The sequence below is a fragment of the Equus caballus genome, chromosome 5 (genome assembly GCF_041296265.1).
Source record: "Equus caballus isolate H_3958 breed thoroughbred chromosome 5, TB-T2T, whole genome shotgun sequence".
Taxonomy (NCBI): Eukaryota; Metazoa; Chordata; class Mammalia; order Perissodactyla; family Equidae; genus Equus; species Equus caballus.
Window position 1 is genome coordinate 421,957 of NC_091688.1, and position 22,612 is coordinate 444,568.

General features: G+C 50.8%; 1 protein-coding gene across 5 annotated transcripts in view; it reads left to right on the forward strand.

Moving 5' to 3' along the window:
- The window catches only part of ATP2B4 (ATPase plasma membrane Ca2+ transporting 4), a 97,479-nt gene that overhangs the window by 46,351 nt on the left and 28,516 nt on the right, over positions 1-22,612 (forward strand). For 3 of the 5 annotated variants that reach the window (XM_001488326.5, XM_005609576.4, XM_001488283.5), the window contains exons 3-15: positions 8,390-8,587; positions 9,203-9,460; positions 9,923-10,048; positions 10,506-10,631; positions 11,771-11,806; positions 13,355-13,516; positions 16,028-16,242; positions 16,583-16,825; positions 17,412-17,650; positions 18,848-19,079; positions 19,969-20,148; positions 20,862-20,949; positions 21,724-21,830. In XM_001488326.5, coding sequence (XP_001488376.1) covers positions 8,390-8,587; positions 9,203-9,460; positions 9,923-10,048; positions 10,506-10,631; positions 11,771-11,806; positions 13,355-13,516; positions 16,028-16,242; positions 16,583-16,825; positions 17,412-17,650; positions 18,848-19,079; positions 19,969-20,148; positions 20,862-20,949; positions 21,724-21,830 — 2,210 coding nt within the window. The remainder of the gene's footprint in view (positions 1-8,389; positions 8,588-9,202; positions 9,461-9,922; positions 10,049-10,505; positions 10,632-11,770; positions 11,807-13,354; positions 13,517-16,027; positions 16,243-16,582; positions 16,826-17,411; positions 17,651-18,847; positions 19,080-19,968; positions 20,149-20,861; positions 20,950-21,723; positions 21,831-22,612) is intronic. The other 2 variants (XM_023640317.2, XM_005609577.4) reach the window with 1 other exon arrangement.

The window sequence follows — 22,612 nt, forward strand, 5'->3', positions numbered from 1 at the left end:
TGTTGCCCAGGGTTTATCAGCAGGGAAAATCGGAACATTTTGCACCAATGGAATCTTTGTAGTTTGCTTGCTTTCCTCATTCCAGTATCTTCATCCCCCTCCTTCTGTTGTCTCTTCTTCTTTCCTCACCCCATCCAATCTCTCCAGTTCTCAAAGAGCAGAGCATTTTGGATGACACCTGCTAGAAGATAGCCTTTTATTTTCCAAGTGGTTTTCCATGGTATCTCCTGGCTTCAGGAAGCAGGAGAAACCTTTGTGAGTCCAGAATGAGAATTACCTGTGGCTTACAGGTAAGAAAGAGAAGGTATTTTCCTTAGTCCCAGTCTCCCTTTGTGTATAGGAAGCAGAGACACTAAACGAGAGGTTCTTTGGTCTAGATGGAAGGTTGTATGAATTATTCCTTCCCCATAGAACTTTTCCACGTTGGTCCTCAGCTCTGCGACCTTCTTGAGGAGGAAGAATGATGTTTTCTGAGGAGGAGCTACGCCAACACTTAGGAGGAAGGTCTGAGCCCAGACCAGGAAGGGCAAAGAAGGGAAGCCTGACTAAACAATAAATCGTTAGCTGTGGGCTTCTTTCAGAAAGCTAGACTGTTTCTGTTGAATTTGGATCTAGAAGAATGTTGGTGGGAATTTCTAGCTCATGTTCCCTCTGTACCCTGCTGCTGCGTTTCTCCTCTGCGGAGTTGAGGATGTGACAGTGGGATCCAGAGGGCCTCCAATTCCTTTTCAACCACATTCAGCAAATATTTCATGTCCAGCAGGTGCTGAAGACACAGTGGTGAACACTACAGGCACAGTTGCTCCTTCCTTAGAGCTTACAGGCTGCAAGAGGCTATGTAACTGAGCAAGGGCTCATTCTTCTCGCTGTAACCCTGAAGCCAATCTATTGCAGATGAGTCAGTGGTCAAGGAAAGGATTTATTTGATTAGCCAGCAGAATTGGAAGATGGCAGACTGATGTCCCAAAGACCACCTTAAACAAATACATAATCTTGAGGCAGTGGTATAGGGATTAGTGGGCTACGAAGGAGGGGCTCAGGAACGTTGACCATCTGGCATCCGTGGCTAGAGACACAACACCAGGTTGTCCTCAATGATGGATGCCAGCATAGATGTTCTTCTCTGAGGAGGTTGCCATGTTCCTAAGAAACTCAAAATAATGAAGTTATCATCTGTCACTCTTGAGAAGTACATGTTTCAGCCAGCATTATTTCCCACAGGGTAGCTCTTTATCTCCTAGGCTACATGCAAGGTAAAACATACACAGCCTGGGTGAGTTACTCAGAGGTTATTCTAAGTTACAACATGGCTTCCCTCATGTCAACCTTGCTTCAGGACAGTATCAGATACACAGAAATTAAGGCAAATGCAGAAATGTTGTCATGGTGCTATGATGTAGAAGAACAGGGTGTTATGGGAGCACTCAGTATGAGGACCTAAGCTGAAGGGATGGCAGGGGAGGGCAAGGGGGCTCAGAAGTTGGAAACAGAACTCCTGTATCAGCTGATTACCTGGGCAGACTCTTGCCTGGCCATGCTCTGTGGTAAATGCTAGCACTTACTGCGTATTCCCAGCATAAGAAAGCATCTTTGCCTCGCATAATTACTGCGCAGCTACCAGGTCTGAGGAGCTAAGATTCTTTGGGGAGTAAATGGCAGGAGGGGAAAGAACTTGTTTTAAGACGATCAGCCCAAATTATGATTTTGGTTCATTAACTGCAGGATTTAGGTTAATAGCTCCTGCCATCTTAAGAACTCTAGGGTTTAACTGTGTTCTGTTACCATCCTTTTGAGGTCAGTGGCATATTCTACCAAGAATTGTCCATTTTCCTACAAGCCGGGGCATACTGGGATTGGACTCTTTCTCAGTGTGGCAGGTTAAAATTTCTAGTAGCATTGTCAGTCTGGAAAAAATTGGACACATAGCTCCAATAAATGTTCACCTACAACACTACTGTTTTACTGTTAGTATTTCTAACACTAATATTATTTACATAATAAGATACGCAAGAAATAGAAATGGATGATGTAATATAAAAAGTTCTAGTATTTTCCCATGCTCCAACAGATGGATGCATGCCCCTACTTAGAGACCACTGCTTTAGGGAATGTTAGTGTTGGGGGATATAGAGAGCTAGGTGAGTGAACATGGGATGGTACGGATGTGAGAAGAAGATGGGCGATTGGCTTCTTTGAGATTCTCCTCCCAGCTTTAGGACTTATAGTCTGTTTTGGAATATCCATTTTTAGGAGCTCATCAATTTCAGGACAGAAGCGTAACCAAGCCACCTCTCTTTCCGTGCCTTCTGCCCCATAGCTATCAACTTGAACTCTTGCCCCAACTCTACCGAAGATGCCAAATAAATGGCCCTAAAAACAACTTAATATGGGCATGGCGGCGGAGATTAACAATCTGTGGTCCACTCTGCCCATCAGTCTTTGGGCAGACGTATTAGCACCAGCTTAAGATGTGAGAGAGACTCAAGGCAAAAGAATACCTTGGAGGGAAGGGAAGGGGCAGAGATGGCCAGACAGCTAAAACAGCCAGAAAGCGGCTATGTTGTGATGTTAGTAGCTGAGGCAAGTCCAGTAGCCTCATAACAGAAATATTTAGTACTTGGTAGAGGGGTGGGAAAGGGTTTCACAAACCCTGGGGGAAGCAGCATCAACAGCCGGCTGATGGACGATTGAGAAAGACAAGAGAATGAAAGTGACACCCTCCGTCCTGCCCGCCTGCAGGGAATTCCGTGTTGCATCCTGGGAGCTCCCTGTCTGGTTTGAGTTTCGTGCCTAGAGCTGAATTAGGCCAGCAGTGCGTGCCAGCTGTGGGCCTTCTCTTCCCAGCCCAACCCCAGGCTCTGTTCATTCTTTTCTCCCCCGGCCCTCCTTGCCCAGAGCTGGGTTCCTGGGTTAGCTGGCATAATGCTGCCAGGCAGAGAACAGAAATCTTGATGGGGAGAGTGCTAAGTCTTCCAGAACCTGAGAATCTTCCCTGCTTTCTCCCCTTCCATCAGGCCTGGAACCCGTGTGCTGCATTCCTTTGGCAGCTCGGCAGAAACATTGTACAAGTTTTGTTTTGTTCTGAACCTTCTTGTCCTTGCCTTGCTTTGAGCCGTCAGCTACAGTGGGGAAGAAAGATAGCACTCCCTCCTTGGCTGGGGGAGATGTTGCGTCTGCCCTTGGAAGCGGGGCTTTCGCTTTTTTTATTTAGCTCCAAGGTGTGAGCACCCGGGAGTGTGACAGTGCATGGGAGCACATGCATGCAGAGCGGGGGACGGGGGACGGGCCAGGCAGGGGGCTGAGGAGGGCACTTCGGGGAGCTTTCTCCTCTCTGTGTCAAGAGTTGGAGTGTTCGAAAAAGGCGTAGAGCAGAGACCCAGATAAAGGGAGACGTTCCCTGAGGAAGCTGCCCACCTCAACAGGGCTTTTTGGACTGAGAATGAGGAAAGGGACGTTCTCTGACCTTTTCTTGCTGTGACCTTCAAGACACTGCTTTATCTCCAGGGGCTGGAAGTCTAGCAGGCAGAGGGCACATCTCCAGGCTGTAAGTGTGTTGAGCTGGAGATGCTGAGGGAGGGGCTGCTCTGCATCCTTGCAGGAGTGGCAGGTGGTTAGCAGCAGGAGCTGGCTGAAGCCTGCTGGTCCCTATATTGATTTTAAGCTACTCTTCCCCATAGGCCCTGAATCCAGGTTTTTTAAGGTAGGACTTTGAAAGGTATTCCGATGTCTATTCTTCTCATTTATCAAAGAGGGCTGCCTTCAAATCAACCCAGAGAAACCTCTCACTTGTGCTGTCTGCGTAGGGGAAGATGCTGCTGTCTCTTTGGCAAGGTAACATAACTCGGACAGCTGGGAAGTCCCTCATGATGTCTAACCCAGCCCCACCCTTTCTGGGGCTAATCTGGTTCTGATAAGGGGCACCTCTGCCCACAGTCCTTGGTGTCCCAGGGAGGCTGGCCCTGGCCCTTCCTTGCTTTATCCAGGCCACTGAGGGCTGGGCGGCAGCTTCTCCCCCTGGCCCAGGTCCCTGCACAGGCTTACAGCAGACACAGATTTTCCACTGCTGCTTATTCTGTCCTCCTGCCAGCCTGGGCAGGGTCTCTGTCACTCCCCAGGGTGGGGTGGGGGCTATGACTTCACAGCCTGACATTCTTGTCCTCTCTCCCAGCTCACGGGTTCAGTACGGTTCTTAGGGCCAGAAGTACTCCTCATTTGGGTGGGGCTTTCCTTCTCATGTTCTTGGGGATAAGGTTTCCTCTCATTTTCTTGATGTATTTCTGGGGAAAACCTTTTTCCTGTGTCTCCAGCACTCTCTCCCTGCCAAGCCTTCCTTTTCCTCTAAAGGAAGCTGTGTATTTGAGAAGCAGCTGCTGAGATCAGGGAGTCAAATCCTCTCCCGGACTGGACAGGTGTCTGTGTGACGCTCCAGCTGCTGAGGTCAGGGCCTGAGGGTCTCTTGGGGGCAGGAAGAATTGGAATGGAAAGCCCATTGCCTCATGGCTTTCTGCCACATGTCAGAGAGAGGATTCCCAAGACCACTGTGCTGACAGTCCCAGGCTGCCCCTCCCTGCCACAGGGCGTGCTGGGACTGGCACAGCCGCCTGACTTATGAAGGCAGCTCTTGTAAGAGCTTAGGCTGACTTAAGGTGGAGCAGAGACATGAGAGAAGGTGGCAAAAAGGAAGGAAGTGTGTGACTTACTAGGACATCTAGGCAAGAGCAAGGCCTGACCTTTTGTTTTCCGTAATGTGTCTTGTTTCATTTGCTTGGGTCCAAAAAAGTCCATACTGAACCTTTTATTGCAGACAAAACTTATAGGTTGGACTCTGACAGACCTGGTGTCACCATCCCTGAGGACAGGAAGAGAATAGGACTAATTTCGCCTCAGTTTTAAATGGGGGATCAGGGCTGATTTGCTTAGAGTTGTGGAGGAGAGTGGCAGGTGGGCCTGCACTGCTGTGAATGACGTAGGGTGACCCACCAGCCCCATTTGCCTGGGACTGAGGGCATTCCCAGGAGGCAGGAGCTTTGGTGCTAAAGCCTGCAAAGTCCCAGGCAAGCTGGGACAAGCTGGTCACACTAGAATGAAGCCCAGCTGCACACAGCCCCTCCACACCCCAGCCCCCTCCGTGTGTAGGTTGGCGTCCAGCTGCTTCCTGTGGAGCGGTGTGGACTCTGCCACATCCGAGCGTGAGTTGTTACATAAGCTCTCCAGGCCTTAGTTTGCTTCTCTGTAAAATGGAGTGAATAGTAGCTACCACATAGGATTTGCAGTGTTTGAATGAGAGGACGTGAATTGCCTGGTGAAGCATCGGGCCATACTAATCACTTAAGTGTTAGTGACCTTATTTATCACTCCATTCATGCAGTTCATTCAACAAATTTGTATGCTTACTATGTGCCGGGCACTGGTGTCGGCCTAAAGAACAAAGACGAAAATCCTGGCCTTGTGGAGAGAGAAAGGCAAATACAATCAGTGAATGCATCGTACAATATCTTAGGGGAGAAGACCTGTCGAGGGAAACAGTTGAGCAGGATAAGGAGGATGGAGCGTGCCAGGCAGACGAATCGCCGTGTTCAACATGCTGGTCAGGGTGGGCCTCACGAAGGTGACACTTGTGCACAGACCTAAAGGACGTGAGAGAATGAGCCCTACCTACTGAAGAAGAAGAACATGAGCGAAGGAAGCTGCTTGTGTAGACCCTGGAACAGAATCGTGTCAGGTGTGCTCAGAGAACGGCAGGAAGGCACGCTTGGCTGGATCTCAGTGAACAAGGGAGAGTCGAGGGAGGTGGGGGGTGGGGCTGAGGTCCCCTCTGACAGGGGACGCAGGCGTTCATAGGGTCTTCAGTGCCCAGTTTCACTCCAGGTAAAAGCCACTGGAGGATTCTGAGTGGGTGAGTGACATGGGTTGCATTTGAAAAAGATCCTTCTTGCTATTCTGTGGAGAAGAACCTGAGGACAGGAGAGCAAGGGTGGGAGCAAGGGCCCCAGTCAGCCAGCTGCAGGCAACAGCGGCAGGCCAGAGCAGGAAGGCAGCAGGGGAAAGTGAGATGGGATGGACCCTGGATCTATTGTGAAGGTAAAGCTGACAGGATTTCCTGACTAAATGGATATGGTGGATGAGAGAGAGGAGTCAAGGATGATTACAAGGCATTACTGTGAGAACAGAGATGGGTGGGGCTGCCTCCGGTGGGGTGGTCTTAGCCAGACCGTTACTGTTTTGGCATTCACCAGGCTGCTGGGACGTCCCTTATGATGCCCTCTAATATCTGATGTCTTGCTTCGCCCTCATAGTCATCTGCTCGCCCTTGTTAAGGAAGGAAGAGCATCTCCTCTCTGTGCATTGTGAAGCCTCCTTCCTTGAGAAACATCCCAGGGAGGTTGACAAATTGTCAAACTCCTGTTTCCCTCAAGCAAACCTGGCCCTCTAGCATGGCAATCCCAAGTTGGCACAGCCTTGCTCTCTTGGGTCCCTGGGGAGACAAAACCAGCAGGGCCCTGCCCCCTGGCATTTCTGGCTCTGCCTGCCTGGAGATCAAGACGCCTTCCCAGGAACGCTCTTTTCCCAGGCCCCTGCTTTCCTCTCCTACTGGGAACCTGTTCTCAGGGTGGTGGAGGCAGGGAGCCTCTGGGAAGCAACCCAACTTGCTTCTGGAGCTTTGGCCAAGCCCTGCTCCTCTGTGGAGCTCGGCTGTGCTGTGCTGTGGTGCTCGGCTGGAGGCAGGTTGGTGCATTTGGGCACTAGGAGGCGGAAGGCCTGGATAGGAGCATCAGGCGCCTGAGCAGCTCCCGGTTCCCTCTCCTAAGCACTAGTAAGTGCAAGTGGTCTCCACTGCCTGGCCGCACGAGTGCCACTTGACCCCACTTTACCTCCAGCAGGGCCCCTCATCTGCCTGCCCAGACAGATGAGTCCTGATTGCTTTTGTTTTTAGGGGGACAAATGGAGGCCATCTCAGACCCTGCAAACAACACTCCCTTGGGTACCTCGTTTCCCGTTTTCAACATCTTTTTCTGTCTGCATGTTTTCCTTAGATCTAACCCAGATCTCTCCTCTTGCTATTTAAGAGAACGCTCTTGGGCCCTGCTCAGAGGGGATGGAGGGCAGGCGTCTCCCCTCCTGCTGTGCCCCCATCCCCAGCCAGCAGCACAGCCTCCGTGTTGACTGAAGAGTGAGGAAGTCCTCTGGCATCAGCACCTCCACTTTCTCCTGGCAGCTTCCAGACATCTGCCTTTCCCTGCACTCCCCATGAAGTGAAGCCCGGTTGTGTCCTGTCCTCTGATTCTAACCCTCCTCGGCTGCTGACCTTTTTTCAAGACAAAGGTTGCCCCACTGCCTGCGGGGCACCCGTTAAACAGGGCGGCACCAGAGCCGGGGCGCTCCGCAGCTGCATGTGGACAACTTGATAAATGCCAACTGGCGTTAATTGAAGTGTCAGAATTTCTTCCTTTCCTTAAATTGTAACCCCCCTGGGACCCAGCAGAGGGGCCTAAATGTAAGGAAGGCACTGGGAAGAATTCTGCCTGTCTCCTTTGGGGAGCATGCCTAGAATATGTGTGTGCACTCACGCAGGGCTGGAAGCTTACATGTGTGTTAGTGGGAGCATGCTGGGAGTCAAGGACTCTGCTTTCCAACTTAGTGGCTTCACATTTTTTGTTCTCTTTTTATCCAGCCTGAATAGTAGTAGCACTTCTGTTAGTACCTAGTACTTAGTAGTAGTACTTAGTCTAAGTAGTACTTCTCTAAGTACATAGTACTTGGTAAAATAGTAGTAGTAAAATAGTAGTGTGTGTTTATGCCTGTGTGTGTGACGGAAAAGGAGGGGCACGTGTGCTCAAAGGGGATGTCTGAAGTTGGAGTCTCACAGCCTCTGCTCTGTTGATCTCCTAATGCTACTGGAACTTGGAATCAGGACACCTGAGTGGGCTCTGTCTCAGCCTCCTGGCAAGACCGTGAGCAGACAGTTTTTTCTTTCTGGCCTTTCTGTGTGTCCATGTGGATGGAAGCTGTTTTTAAATCATCACCAGCCTTTGCATGTTAATGTGAGAGAGAAGTGCCGTGCAAGTCCCAGGAAACATTGTAATGTTTGTGCTCTTGGAGCTGGCACCTGGAGCATACTCAATGAGGAGAAGTTTCAGGTCTGGGCTAGCTTACCCTGGAGACTAAGAAGGGTAAGTGGCCCCTGTGACAAACTTGTCCCAGTTTGCCCATTCTTAGACTGAAAGTTTCACATCCCCTGAGTCTCGGGCAAATTGGGGTGGTTGGTCATAGTAGCTGGATCTCATACTATGGCAAGTCAGGAAGCAAAGGGTCTTCTAGCTGCCTTCTTCTCTCGTCCGTCTCTCCCGTTTTTTCTTGGTCGTTCATCCCACTCCTGTCTCCTTTTCAGGTCTATCTGGGAACCCTGCAGATCTGGAGAGACGTAAGCAAGTGTTTGGACAGAACTTGATCCCCCCCAAAAAACCCAAGACCTTCTTAGAACTAGTGTGGGAAGCCCTTCAAGATGTCACACTCATCATTCTGGAGATTGCAGCCATCATCTCCCTGGTCCTGTCCTTCTACCGCCCCCCTGGTGAAGAGAATGAGCGTGAGTGTCTTGAACAGCCCAGCGTGACTCTGATCTGGGTTCTTTCCACCACCACCAAAAAGCACTGAGTGTTGGTGGTTGACAGGTTATAGCATAAAAGGCATTCTTTCCCCTGTTACCCAGGGTAGATTTTCCAAAGGAAACTAACAAGTAGCTCGTAAGCTATTCTTCCAACCCATCCTGATTCCAGGGTCCTTTTCTCTTTCTCCCATCCTTATCAGGATGTCAGGAATTCTCTACCTTGACCCAACCAACAAAGCCCTGCTTCTCAAAGTGTCCCCACCACTTGTTCGGCATTATGGGAAATAGCAGTGGGAGCTGGACCATCTTGGGAATCATTAGTTCTTCACGTGTGACTTGGCTGTAATATGCATTGATGTGTTTTGTGCTATTTAGTCATTTGTGTCTTTTGGGTTAACATAAATGGTTATGTTGGTGATGAGATGATGCCCAAGCCTGCTGTCCTCTTGTATCCTCAGAGCATAACTCTTTTACCCAAGAGTTTTATTTTCTCTCCCTGACTTTCCATTCTGGGGGATTGCAGAAGCAATATACCCCCATTTTTAATGTCAACAAAAGCCCCTAGGTGATCTTTCTCTCCTTTCCCTGGGCTAGAGTGTGGTCTAGCTGTAAGTACCCCGGAAGATGAAGGGGAGGCAGAAGCTGGCTGGATTGAGGGGGCGGCCATCCTGTTCTCTGTGATCATCGTGGTGCTTGTGACTGCCTTCAATGATTGGAGCAAAGAGAAGCAATTCCGGGGGCTGCAGAACCGCATTGAAAAGGAGCAGAAGTTCTCCATTATCCGAAATGGTCACATCATCCAGCTCCCTGTGGCTGAGATCGTGGTGGGCGACATCGCCCAAATCAAATATGGTGAGAGCTCCATGTTCCTCGTACCTGTGCCACCCTCCCCATGGGAGGTGAGGTCCTTTGGCATAAGGGGGCTGGGAATTGCTGAGGACCCAAAGAGATAAGACCCCCAAATTGTGTTAGCTTCCAGTTAGAGTAGAAGGGAGTTGTGGGAAGGAGATTCAAAGAAAGAAGTAACTGAAACTCTGCCAAAATATCGTCAGACGTGTACCCTGTGTGTCTTAGGGTAAAAGTATATAATATTCAGGCCACGATAGGATGTTTTGGGATCAGTAATTATTTGAATTTGTGATACCTGGGAAGGTCGTCAGAGCTGAAGTTGTCTTTCCCAGGCTCTCCAGACACTCCCCGGCCGTTGCCCACAAGTGGGGCCCATGGGAGCAGCCCCGACGTGGGCTTGGATGGTGCCCCCGCCAGGCTCTTACCCACCCTGTTTGCCTGCTCCATGCTCCCTCTGTGCACTAGGTGACCTGCTGCCTGCAGATGGGATCCTGATCCAGGGGAATGATCTCAAGATTGATGAGAGTTCTCTGACTGGGGAATCGGACCATGTCAAGAAGTCCCTGGAAAGAGACCCCATGTTGCTCTCAGGTATGGCCTCTGGCTGCCCCAGTTCCCATTCTACGTCCCTGCAGACAGCTGGGCCACAGAGACCTGGTGCAGACCCTGCTCCCTCTTCTGGTCCTGCCTCCAGCTGGGGCAGCAGCATGGTAGTGGGTTGAACACGAGGCCATCAGGCAACCTAAAAGAGGTTCTCAGGAAGCAGTGCCAGAGGGGCCTTGGAAGGGCTCTGCCGGTTGGGGTGGGATGTGGGGGAGGGAGCCTTACCCTAAAGCAGTTAGACAGATTTCTCTCCTTACCCCCAGTTTGCTTGGTGTATTTTAAGTGGGCCCAGCTCTTGACCGTTTCCTACTATCTGCTGAGTATATCATTATCCGTGGGGGAGGAAGGAAGAGGGAGTGTTTTTTTCCTAAGTTTGTGTCTCACACCAAAGCATGGCTAGGTATAAAAAAACAAGACTCCTCCCATCTTCTCCCTTCTCATATAGGCACTCACGTCATGGAAGGTTCTGGCCGGATGGTAGTGACTGCTGTGGGTGTCAACTCCCAGACTGGAATCATCTTTACCCTCTTGGGGGCCAGTGAGGGAGAAGAGCAGGAGAAGAAGAAAAAAGGTAAGGAGCATTCGGAATGAGATTCTCTTCCCTCCCATCCCCGTGGACAAAGGAGGAAGCAGGGGAGCAGATCTGGATGGAAGAATCTGCTGGGTAAAGAGTGCAGAGATCCAAACCCCGTGCCGAGATAGAGGGGTCAACCTGGCTCCCTAGGAGCTCTGAGGAAAACCAGATCCTGGCTCTAGACTCCCAGATCAGGCTGCGCTTGAGCCTGGAGCCCTGTGTCTGTTGGTGGGGTGCAAAGGGGTGAGTGACAAAGCCTGCCCAGGTGAGCTGGCTAGTGCTCTGGCCTGAGAGGCCCTCTGCACAGTCCTGCGCTTGCCCCTTTCTTCATCAAACATGGGGGTTAAATGAACCATCCAGGCTAAGGGAAAACTGGTCAGGAGAAGAAACTGGACTCCTGCTGAAACTAGGCACTGTCAGTAGAAGAGAGACACAACCAGGAGAGTGGGAAGAGAGAAGTCGTGTCTGTTGCAAAGTTAGTCCTGTCTGCCATTTACTTGTTCCCAAAGGAAGGGAAAACAGAAGACAAAAGAGAAAAAGACACTAAAACCATATCCACACCTTTCCGTCAGCATTCCTTCATACCCGGGAGGAGAGAAAGATTTCTCCCACTTGGCTGGGGGACCTCTTGGGCTGTTTAGTGGAGGGCAGTTTATGAGAAGGAAGCCAAGCACATTCCCTCAGGACTAGACTATTCGCTTGTGCAGCTGCCTGCAGATGACAGAGGAGCAGGCTGGCCTGGTGCTGGTGAGCTGACATGGAAACGCCTCTTAGGGCCTTTGCCGTCAGGCAGAAGCAGTTCAACCTCTCGCTCCTAAGCCCTCCCCATTTCTCTATGTGATGTGACTCAGGCCAGCAGCACCCTCCCAGCAGCAACCGCGCTCCAGGAGGAAGCAGCTCAGGTGCGGGTGTGCACTCTCAGCCGGGCGCTCTGGTTCCCCTGCCCAGGAGGCACGAGAGCCCCTGGTGAGAATGGACGGAGGCAGAGACGTGAGCTTCCCTTATGTTGCCTCCCTGCACTCAGCCCCTTTGCTGTCGCCCTTCTGGACTCTGAGCAGGACCATCAAATTGGATATCTGATCTCTTAATAGTCACTTTGGGTCTCCACCCCACTTTTTTCTTTCTTGTTCAAACAGGTAAAAAACAAGGAGTCCCTGAAAATCGCAACAAAGGTAACCTCTCCACCCACTCATTTACCATCTCTACCTGCCCACACTCAAACCAGACCTTTCCAGGCCATCTGCCTTCTCCCTTTTCCTCTCCATAAACCTGTTATCTGCTGCTGTGGCCCAGACGCCTCATCCTGAGGAAGGTGCAGAGATTTAGGGGTGGCCTCAAGGTCCCAGGCCCAATCTGAGATGGGACAACAGCACCCTCTGCTGTTGGCTTGCGGAACCTCATGTCAAGGTTTCTCTTGGGGAGCATGTGGGATTGATCTGCTCTTCCCAGGGTGTTAAGTCTTTGCTTCTTTGCCTTAGGCCAGATTTAAACAACAATGGTCATCGGTTCCTGGGTTGGAAGACTTCGGGGTCCTTGTGGTGGAGGGAGTAGGGGTGGGCAGTCCCTGCACCCTCCTCTGGCTAGCTTCCTCATCGGTGTCCTCTTCTGGTCTGGATTCCTTCTCTGCAAGTCTTCTCGGGGGTGCTTGGAGAGAGCCCTTTCTCTGTACCTCTCTCCCCACCTCGTTCTTTGTTCTCTCCACAGTCTGTTTTCTTCCTCCTGATCTGATGTGTGTTTCTTTTTTGGTGCCTGTGTTTACATCCCGTCTCTGTCTTGTTTGTGAGTCTGACAGCAGAGACAGTACCTCAGGAAGGCATCCTGAGCAAAGGGGCCGCGCTCTGCAGGTGTGAAGTTGGAGGGGGACTGGAAACCAGCCAGAATTGCTCTTTTGAGCTCCTAGAGGTTTTTTTCCTTTGTAACCCACGTCATAATAGTCTTTAGAAATAGTCATCACATTGGAGAACCAGGGCTCCACAGAAATAATTCTTTAATTTTAGATCTCTCTAACTCTTCTTTTTAAAGCAAAATGGATTTATATGTCTGTCTTTATCTCTGCTTTCTCTTATTCCAGGGGATCCCTCACACCAGCTTCTTCCCTCTCCCCAAAAATACTTAACCCCACTGCTCACTCTGTACCTCCCTACCTTCATCATGCAGGGCAGAAAGGGTATTTCCTTCCACTATCTTTCAGGTGATATAAGAATGAATTGGAAAATATCCGTGTCTGGGGTCTGTGTTTCTTCCCCAACAGTCTATTTATGGAGATGAACCTTTTAACAGAGCAGACTAGGACCCTCATGCTCTAGAAACATCTGCCAACCTTCCTCTTCAGCCCCTTTCTACAGTAAAGATTCACTATTTTAAGCCCTGAATTCCAGGAAGGATGCTTGTTGGTAACAGCACTTAGTGACTAATCCTCTTGCTGGAAGAAACCTGGCTTGGGGCTCTGAGGTGGTGAGGAAGCTGCCATGGAAGAGGAAATCCATACCCTCAAAGCATGCCCATTTCATCTCCAGTTGTTAGAATATCACTCCAAAGGCCCTAATAGAGGGTTGAAGGCAAGCTCCCTGTCTGGCATGGGGTGAAAGTGATCAGAACTGATGTCAGGGTCAAGGTGTATTTCAGGAAGAAGACAGAAGGGTTCTTTTGGTTTCCACCTGCCTTCTACTCGGTACTCCTACCTCGCCTGCTCACCTGTCCTATTTGTGTGTACACCCTAGCAAAGACTCAGGATGGAGTGGCCCTGGAGATCCAGCCACTCAACAGCCAGGAGGGGATGGACAATGAGGAGAAGGAGAAAAAGGCGGCCAAGCTGCCCAAAAAGGAGAAGTCAGTGCTGCAGGGCAAGCTGACCCGCCTGGCCGTGCAGATCGGGAAGGCAGGTGAGTGTGCAGGGCCTTCTTGCTGCTGTTGGTCAGTGCGCGTCTGGGTCCTCACTTCGTGCCTGCCTTCCTCCTGCCCCACCCAGGTCTGGCAGAAAGAAGCTGGAACTTTCATGTGGCTAATGCAGCCTGGGCAGCTATGTCCCTGTCTCTGCCACCCTGTGGCCACTCTCTCGGCTTCTTCAGAGAGAAGTGCTTTCCTACATGTAAGAGTTAAAGGCCCTGAGGTCTCTTTCGTCCAAACATGGGAAGTAAAGACCTGATATCACATAGGGGAGATTTACATTAGCAAGAAGGAAGACATTAACAACCACTTACCTGCCTCATGTATTGGCTCATAAATTCCCTAAAAGTAGGGAAGGCTGCTGTTTGCTGGAGCAGTTCCCTAGCGTAGCGTTAGCATCTGGCCAGACACAGAGCAATAAGTTCAAACTGAGGCCTGGAAGAAAAAGGAAGACAGCGATTAGAGAAACTCTTTCCAGAGGAGAGGTCACTAAAGACACTTTTGTGTGTCGTGAGAGGAAGTGCCTTCTCCAGCGCTGGCCTCTCCATCCCCCTCCTTCTGCCTTCTTTCAATGAGGGGGTGGGGCGAGAGGTTGGAGGAGGGAACAAAGGGAGACTGCTCCTTCAGTGGCTGTACCCTCAAGGTAGGGCTGTTCCGCTGTTTAATCAGAGCCTGACCCTCCCTTCTGTTCAGCACAGTCGCAGTCTAGCCCAGTACCTCCGCGTGTACAGCTCACCTGGGATCTTGTCAAAGCACAGATTATGGTTCAGGAGGTGGGGGCTGGGACCTGAGCTTCTGCGTTTCTAACAAGCCTCCAGGTGATGGCAGTGCTGCTGATCCACTAAACACGCACTGAGTAGCAAGGGTCTGCGCCGCTCACTCCCAGAGCCTCTGCCCGTGTGTGTCTGTTTCAGTTTAAATTAGTTAAAAGTGAATACAACGAAACACTCATTTCCTCAGTCACATTGGCCTTATTTCACTTGGTCAGTAGCCACACTTGGCTAATGGCTACCGTATTGGACAGTGCAAACAGAGAACATTTTAGCATCACAGAGAGTTCTGCTGGACAGCATTAGTCTAGCCCGTTCCTGCAGTTCTGTTGCCCAGCTAATTTTGACTACTGAGAAACCTCTTGCATGTAGACACAGATGCGGTGAACAGCAGGTGTGGAATCAAGTTATTGAGCCTGGCGCACAGGGTTGAAACATTAGACCCCACCTGCCCCTCTTCGGGTCCTCCCAGTGGCTGCCTTGTTCTTAGGGAGTGTGAGCCAGCTGGTGGCTGGCCCTGAGTCTCCTCTGGTGTTTTACTTTACATGTCAAGCTAGGCCAGGACTAGAGTGAGGCAAGCGAGGTGGCTCGCACTCCCTGAGAGTGAACACCTTAAATTTGCACCCTGGGCGCCTTGCTTGCCTCCCCCTGGCCCTGATTCTGATGAAGCAAAGTACAAAAGAATGTGGTTAATTGCTGTCATCATCCAGCCTTGCTCTGATCCCCCGAATCATCAGGTCCTCAGGAAAAGCAAAGACCCAGATCAGATGAGGGCTTGAAGCAAGCTCCTCCCAGATATTCTGCCACAGATGGGCACAAGTGCCCGCTGCTGACCCCTTCAGTCCTTAGAGTGGCCAGACAGCACCTGGAGCAGTTGGCACCCTGGGCCAGTTGTTCTCTAACCCAAGCAGGTTCTTCCATTTACCTCAAGGTGCAGGATGACCAGCTGTCCTGGTTTGCTTGGGACTTTGTCGGTTTTAGTACTGCAAGTCCGACACCCCAGGAAACTGCTCAGTCTCAGGCAGGCCAGAATGGTTGGTTCCTAATAGTATACTGCCCCAGAACCTTTGTGCCTCAGTTTCCTCATGAAAGAGGGGGAATGATAGTCACTTTTCTCACAGGGTGCTGTGAGGATTAACTGAGTTGGTTTATGTGAAGGGCTTGCCTGGCCTATGGTCAGCACGATGTAAATATCTGCTGTCACTGTCCTCTCTGTCTGTGCCATGTCAGGAGGAAGGTTGAGGAAGCACTGTTCCAAGGGTTAGAGCATCATAGGGCGTCACCATAAACAAGTTGTGAGTTGCCTGACATTCGCAGGCTACTAGAGGAGAAGTCCAAATTGATAAACTACTAGGAAATAGGCAAGTGCAGTCATGACATTGTAAATTGTGGGAAGAGAGTAGGTCTGAGATAGAATTGCAGAATGCTATTTTGGAAAATTAGATCAACCCCCTTATTTATGAATGAGGAAACAGGTCCAGAGAGGGTAAAAGACTAGTCCAGAGCCACAGGTCAAGAAGGTGCAGCGCCGAGACTAGAACCTGTATCTTTGGAATGCAAAACCAGTGACTTCTCCCATACACTGTAATGTGCAAGCAAGAGAGAAGGGACAGGGACTTCCTGGAGGTAGTGGCTCCAAAAATTGGTGGCAAAGGCTACAACTAATGCCAGTCTATCTCTGGCTAGGGCCCTAGGAATGCCCTCGAGCCTGGTTCATGTGACTTGTTTCCTGGACAGGTCTGATCATGTCTGCCATCACAGTCCTCATTCTGATTCTGTACTTTGTGATTGACAACTTCGTGATACAGCGCAAACCGTGGCTGGCCGAGTGTACTCCCATCTACATCCAGTACTTTGTCAAGTTCTTCATCATCGGCGTCACCGTACTGGTGGTGGCTGTGCCAGAGGGGCTGCCACTGGCTGTCACCATTTCCCTGGCCTATTCTGTGAAGGTGAGACTGGAATGATACTGTCTCCTCTTTTAGAACAGAGACAGGAAAGGAGGGTGCCATGTAGCCTTTGGCAAAAGGATAGGCCGTTCTGTCTCCACAAACTCTGGGTGGTGCCTCACAAGAACGGAAGCTGCTGGCACTGTGGCAGGACCATCTTGATCAGTTACATCAGTGTTCCCGTAACCCAGTAGAATCTTAAGAGGATTCACAAAAGTAGTACCCTGCCTTTTTGTGTGGGACGGGAGGATAAACTGGAGAGGTGTTAGCTAGGAAATGGCTTTTGACTTGTATTTGGGAGAGCTCAGTTTGTCCCCTCAAGTCCTTTCTCCTTCCTTTGTAGAAAATGATGAAAGACAACAACCTGGTACGGCACTTGGATGCTTGTGAGACGATGGGCAATGCCACAGCCATCTGCTCTGATAAGACAGGCACGTTGACCATGAACCGCATGACTGTGATCCAGGCTTATATCGGGGACACCCATTACCATCAGATCCCAAGCCCTGATGTCCTCGTGCCCAAGATCCTGGACCTTGTTGTCAATAGCATTTCTATCAACAGCGCCTATACCTCCAAGATTCTGGTAAGCTCTTCCTTTGCCTGGACGCTTAGAAAGGGTAGTTGGAAGGGACTATTAATTTTCTGTCAGGCAGCTAATTTTCTCTTGTTTGTTCTGCCTGAATTGCCATCCCACATGCCATTTCCCACTCGTCAGTGAACATGTTTGGGGTGAGACTAGGGAATAATCTGTGGAAGTAGATTAGGGGTGGGGAGGGTGAGGCAGGTCGGAATCTGTGGCTCTGCAATGCCCTCCAGTCACTTCGTAAAGGCGCTTTCTCTAAGGAGAGACCTCACACTGGTAGCAGAATTGGGCTTATCAGGAAAATTACTCACTTTCCAGAAAGTAAGAGAGGGTGTTCGAATAAGACCCACACAAGGTGAGACACCAGCACCATCCCCAGGGCAAGCTCAAAAATCCCTAAGCCCTGAACGGCTCAGGGGCTGCGGTCACCACTGACCACCGTCAGCACCCCTTCAACAAGACAGATGCTCGCTCCCTGCGGTCTCGGGTGCCTCTGTGAAAGCCTCGTGGGGGGTGCTCTGCTTCCGGACGTCTCTCCCCGCGTGAGGCGTCTTGTTCGGTAGGCCCATGCACACTTCTCTCGCAGCCTCCAGAGAAGGAGGGCGGCCTGCCGCGGCAGGTGGGCAACAAGACCGAGTGTGCCCTGCTGGGCTTTGTCACGGACCTGAAGCAGGATTACCACGCGGTGCGCAGCGAGGTGCCCGAGGAGAAGCTCTACAAGGTCTACACCTTCAACTCGGCGCGCAAGTCAATGAGCACCGTCGTCGAGAAGCCCGGCGGCTACCGCATGTACAGCAAGGGCGCCTCCGAGATCCTCCTGCGCAAGTGAGCGCCCCTCCCCTGCTCCTCCTCCCTTCGCCACCCTCCCTCAGGGAGGTCTGGTGACCTGCCCCGCGGAGCACCTGAGTGATGAGCGAGCCGCCTTCCAGGTGGTGACGTCATAGCTAACACCTGAGCAGTTATTCAGGCCGACCGTTGTTTCTAAGTATCTTAGGTGGCTCATTTCATTTAATCCTCACAACTCAGTGAGTGCATGCTATGATTGTGCTGTTTTACAGATAAATAAACAGAGGCACATGGAAGTTAGGTAACTTGCTTGAGGTGATGCAGCTGATAGTGGCACAGCCAGGATTCAGAGCTGGGCAATCCAAGCTTCCATTTCCTAATCTGAAACCGATCAAAATATCCCCCATCTCACGGGGTCACTATGACTAAATGATTCTGTGTGAGTAAAATGCCTTGCACGTTACAAGTACTGGAAATGTTTCCTTCTCGTTCTCAGTTCTGATTACAGGATTAATCAGACTTAACTTAGTCAAAGTGGCTAGACAATCAATCCATAGGTCATTAAAAGCTGACTTATATGGGTATAGGCCCAGTCACTAAATTAACAAATGCCCCAGCTTGGCCACCTTATTTCAAGCAATATAGTCTTGTTGAGTATACCCTACGCACTGAGCACAATTCTACATGCTGGGGATGAAAAGAATCTCTCTACCTTAGAGAAGTTCAAAAGGGCAGATGACCCACAAGTAATTCTTGGTGTTGCATTCACATATGAGTAAGAACAGATGACATGAGGGGCCAGCCCAGTGGCATAGCAGTTAAGTTTGCACACTCTGCTTCAGCGGCCTGGGGTTCGCTGGTTTGTGGTGGCTCTTCAAGCCACAGTGTGGCAGGCATCCCACATATAAAATGGAGAAGGATGGGCACAGGTGTTAGCTCAGGGCCAATCTTCCTCAGCAAAAAAAAGAGGAAGATGGGCAGCAGATGTTAGCTGGTATTCCTCAAAAAAAAAAAAAGATGACTTGGAAGAATCATATGCTCTGCCTACCTAGACATTATCCACCTACAGGCCACCCCACCTTGGAAAAGGGAACTCAGCTGGGCAACAGATAGAGATTTCTGGGCATGGAATAGTGTCTTTAGGAGTAATGCGGAGTTGCCAGAATGTCTGTAAATGATTGCAGAGGCATATTGGGTGGGAAGGGGGTGCTGCTTTCTGACTGTGTGCCTCACCAGGTGTAATCGAATCTTGGACAAGAAAGGGGAAGCAGTGCCATTCAAGAATAAGGACCGAGACGAGATGGTGCGCACTGTCATTGAGCCCATGGCCTCTGACGGACTTCGGACTATCTGTATAGCTTACCGGGATTTCAGTGATGTAGAGCCCCCGTGGGACAACGAGAACGAAATCCTCACGGAACTGACCTGTATCGCGGTGGTGGGCATTGAGGACCCCGTGCGCCCAGAGGTGAGGCCTGGGTGAGGGGAAAGGGCGGGAAAACACGAATGGAAGTCTTCCAATGGCCTCTGCCCATGTTCAGGCCCAGTGTGACCTAATGGGAGGCCACGCAGGAGTCACAGGAACTGGGGTACGAGTTCTGCTTCTAGTTGGGGCCCAGCAAGTTACCTAGCTGCTTCTCCCATACAGGGACAGGTGTTCCCATGCTCCCCACCTCAAAGAACTGCCGGAGAGCCCCCCAGTTGCTGGGAGGCGGCAGTCCTACGGCGAATGCTATCTGAGGGGCAAGAAGCCTAGGTTTCATTGGGCTTATTATTTGGTACTTAAGAACAGTCAGGAGACTGAGTTAACAGGGGCACCAACTTCATCTCTCACCACCTTTGTTCAGTCAACACGTTCTTGCTGAGCACGCCTAGAATAGCTGACCACTGCTCTCCACACTAGGGCATTGAAGAAGTCCCTGCTTCTGAGAAGGTTAGACGGATGGGCCAGTTGTCAAGGCCCAGAGGCATGAGACGGTGTCATGCATTTGGGAAACTAAAAAGAATTGCCATGAGCCAGGCAGGTGGAGAGTGGCCAAAAGTTCTGCTAGAAAGGAAGGCAGCGGCCAGATCACAGAAGGCTGCACGCCCTGCTAAGGAGTCTCAATTGTAAGTGGGAGAATAAGCTTTTAGACCTGGCTCCTGAAACAAATTTCCCCCTCAGCTCATGGTAAAATAGGGTGAATTCAAGTGTGAGAATTATGGGTAGGACAGAAGTGAGGCGGCACCCAGAGATGTAAAAATGACCAGAGTCCGCCTGTGCCTCATGGCACTGCCTCTGGGTGCCTCTCTGCCGCCCACAGTGAAGGGACAGCACCACCCCCATCTCTCCTTTCGTCTTGCCTTGCTCTCCACAGGTACCAGAAGCTATTGCCAAATGCAAACGAGCTGGCATTACTGTCAGAATGGTGACAGGTGACAACATCAACACAGCCCGGGCCATCGCCACCAAATGTGGCATTTTGACGCCTGGGGATGACTTCCTGTGCTTAGAAGGCAAAGAATTCAACCGACTCATCCGCAATGAGAAGGGCGAGGTGGGTCCTGTGCGGGCGGAGGCGGGGCCTCGCTGGCAAGGGGCGGGCCAGTCTAGCGTGAGGCGTCTCGACATATGGGGGAAAGTGGGTGGTGTTTAAAAGTAAAATCTATTCGTAGAGAAACGTTCCTTCTACCAAACCTGCTCAGAGAGTAAAATTGGGAATTTTCTTCTCATTATCTTCATTCACAAGCTATCTTTTGAGACAGTGTCGCTAACTTCTCACATCTTTCCCTTTTTTTCAGTCATGGGATGGTTTTGTACTGATTTCCCTCTACCTCATCCCTCCTTTGTCACTGCCCTGTGACTAACAGTGAGACAGGTTTGTAGGAGGACGTGGTCTGGGTGTGGAGCAGACCAGAGCTTCCTGGTCTATGTAGAAATCAAACCTCAGACCTCAGAAGCACCACAGTAGCCACCTGAGCCAACAGCTAACCCTGGCCCACCTCTGGTCAAGGGTCTAAGAAATAGGAGACTGGCTCCCAGCTAGGGAGTTGGGAGGAAGAAGACAAGCAGGGCCTGATGGTCACCATTGGGGAATGTGCCCTTGGAGACTGAGTTGGCTGCCTCATCTCTGCTGGAGGCCAGGATAGCACTCCCCCGTGGGCCATGGAGAACCAGGTGTTGCAGAAGCTCAGAGTGTGTGGAAAAGTAAGATTTTCCTGGATGGCTGTTCTGAGTGTGACTGACCCAGGTGTGGTCTGATCTTGGCAGGTAGAACAAGAAAAGCTGGACAAGATCTGGCCTAAGCTTCGAGTTCTGGCACGATCTTCCCCCACTGACAAGCACACGCTGGTGAAAGGTGAGGTGGGCTCCTGACCAGGTACCTGAGGTAGATAAGGCAGGCGGGGTGAGGTGGGCTCCTGACCAGGTGCCTGAGGTAGATAAGGCAGGCGGGGTGAGGTGGGCTCCTGACCAGGTACCCGAGGTAGATAAGGCAGGCGGGGTGAGGTGGGCTCCTGACCAGGTGCCTGAGGTAGATAAGGCAGGCAGGTGAGGGCAGGCGGGAACCATCAGCCAGAGCAGCTCCCTTGTCCTGAATAGGGAGGTCCTGAGATGTTTAGCTAACATCTGAGCCCCTGCTGAATATATGACATATAATGAAAGTTTTTTTTAAAACATTGTCATATCTTGTTTGCCAGTAGTACTGTGAACTAGGCAGGGCAGGTTAATCTATTCCCATTTTGCAAATAAGGAAGTTTGAGGCTGAGAAGACACAGACACCCCAATTGCCTAGCTGTTAAGTGGAAGTGGTACAGTTTGACTCCACGTTTCTGCCTTCAGATCACTTGGTGCTTTGTCCACCACCTACCAGCTGCCTTAGGGCACCAGACAAGCTATCAGAGGAGAGCGGGCTTCCTTAGCTCAGAGTGCGACTATGCAGCAGTTTACCGCCTTTGGGTGATACTACAGAACCTCCAGCATAGGCAAAAAGAAGGAAAGAAGAAAGTAGAAAGGGAGGTGCTGGCAGGGACTAGGGAGGAAGACCAAAGAAGCACCTTTCTTGGGGAACAGGAGGCTTGCCAAATGGCCTGAGATGGCATGTGTGGACTCGCTTGGTGTGTCTGTTTCCCAGGCATCATTGACAGCACTGTTGGGGAGCAGCGGCAGGTGGTGGCTGTCACTGGAGATGGCACAAATGATGGGCCTGCACTGAAGAAAGCAGATGTTGGTTTTGCCATGGTAAGCGGCTCGGCAGTGTCTCTCTGAGGGCAGGCTGCCTTCTCCGTCGGAAGGCCAGGACAGGCTCCTGGGAGCCCCTGCCTCCTGTGCCTTCACACCTCACTTTGTGCTCTTTTCTCTAACTCCATCTCTCCTACCCGCCTGGCCAATGGTAACATGTGGACTGGGGGACCCATCAAGGATGAAAAGTAGATGACACAGGCAGGGAGATTGTGAAGTATTGTCACCCAGGAAAGCAAGACCAACTTAAACTTGTCCGGGAACATGGTGATATTGTCTGCTAGGCGCACTGCAGAGAATGTGTTCCGAATGGAGCGTGCGCTGTGTGGCCAGCGCCAGTCAGCACTCTGACCTTCACTGTGAGGCTGGGGCGTCAGAACTGCTGGGAGAGTCCATTTAAAATCACACATCCCAAGATTCCGCAGTTGGATAGCTTGATTAGTAGCGTCTGGGGTGGGTCCCAGAAATGTTTGGGTTTTCTTAACAGGAACACCTGTTGATTCTGACATTGAGCGACGTTTAGAAGCCCCCAGTTTGCAAAGTTCCTCCTCACACTCAGGTAGCCTGTGATGGTGAGCCTCCCCTAGATGTGGAACTGTTGTGATGTGAGGCAGGAGAAGGAGATTCAAGAAGTGCTCTCTCTTTGGGGTGCTCTCGTGAACAACAACAACAAGTTTTTATTCTAGGAAATTTTCAGAATATACAAAAGTAGAGAGAATAGTTTCATGAATCCCCATGCATCTGTCACCCAGCGCCAGTTATCCACACTTGGCCAGTCTGGT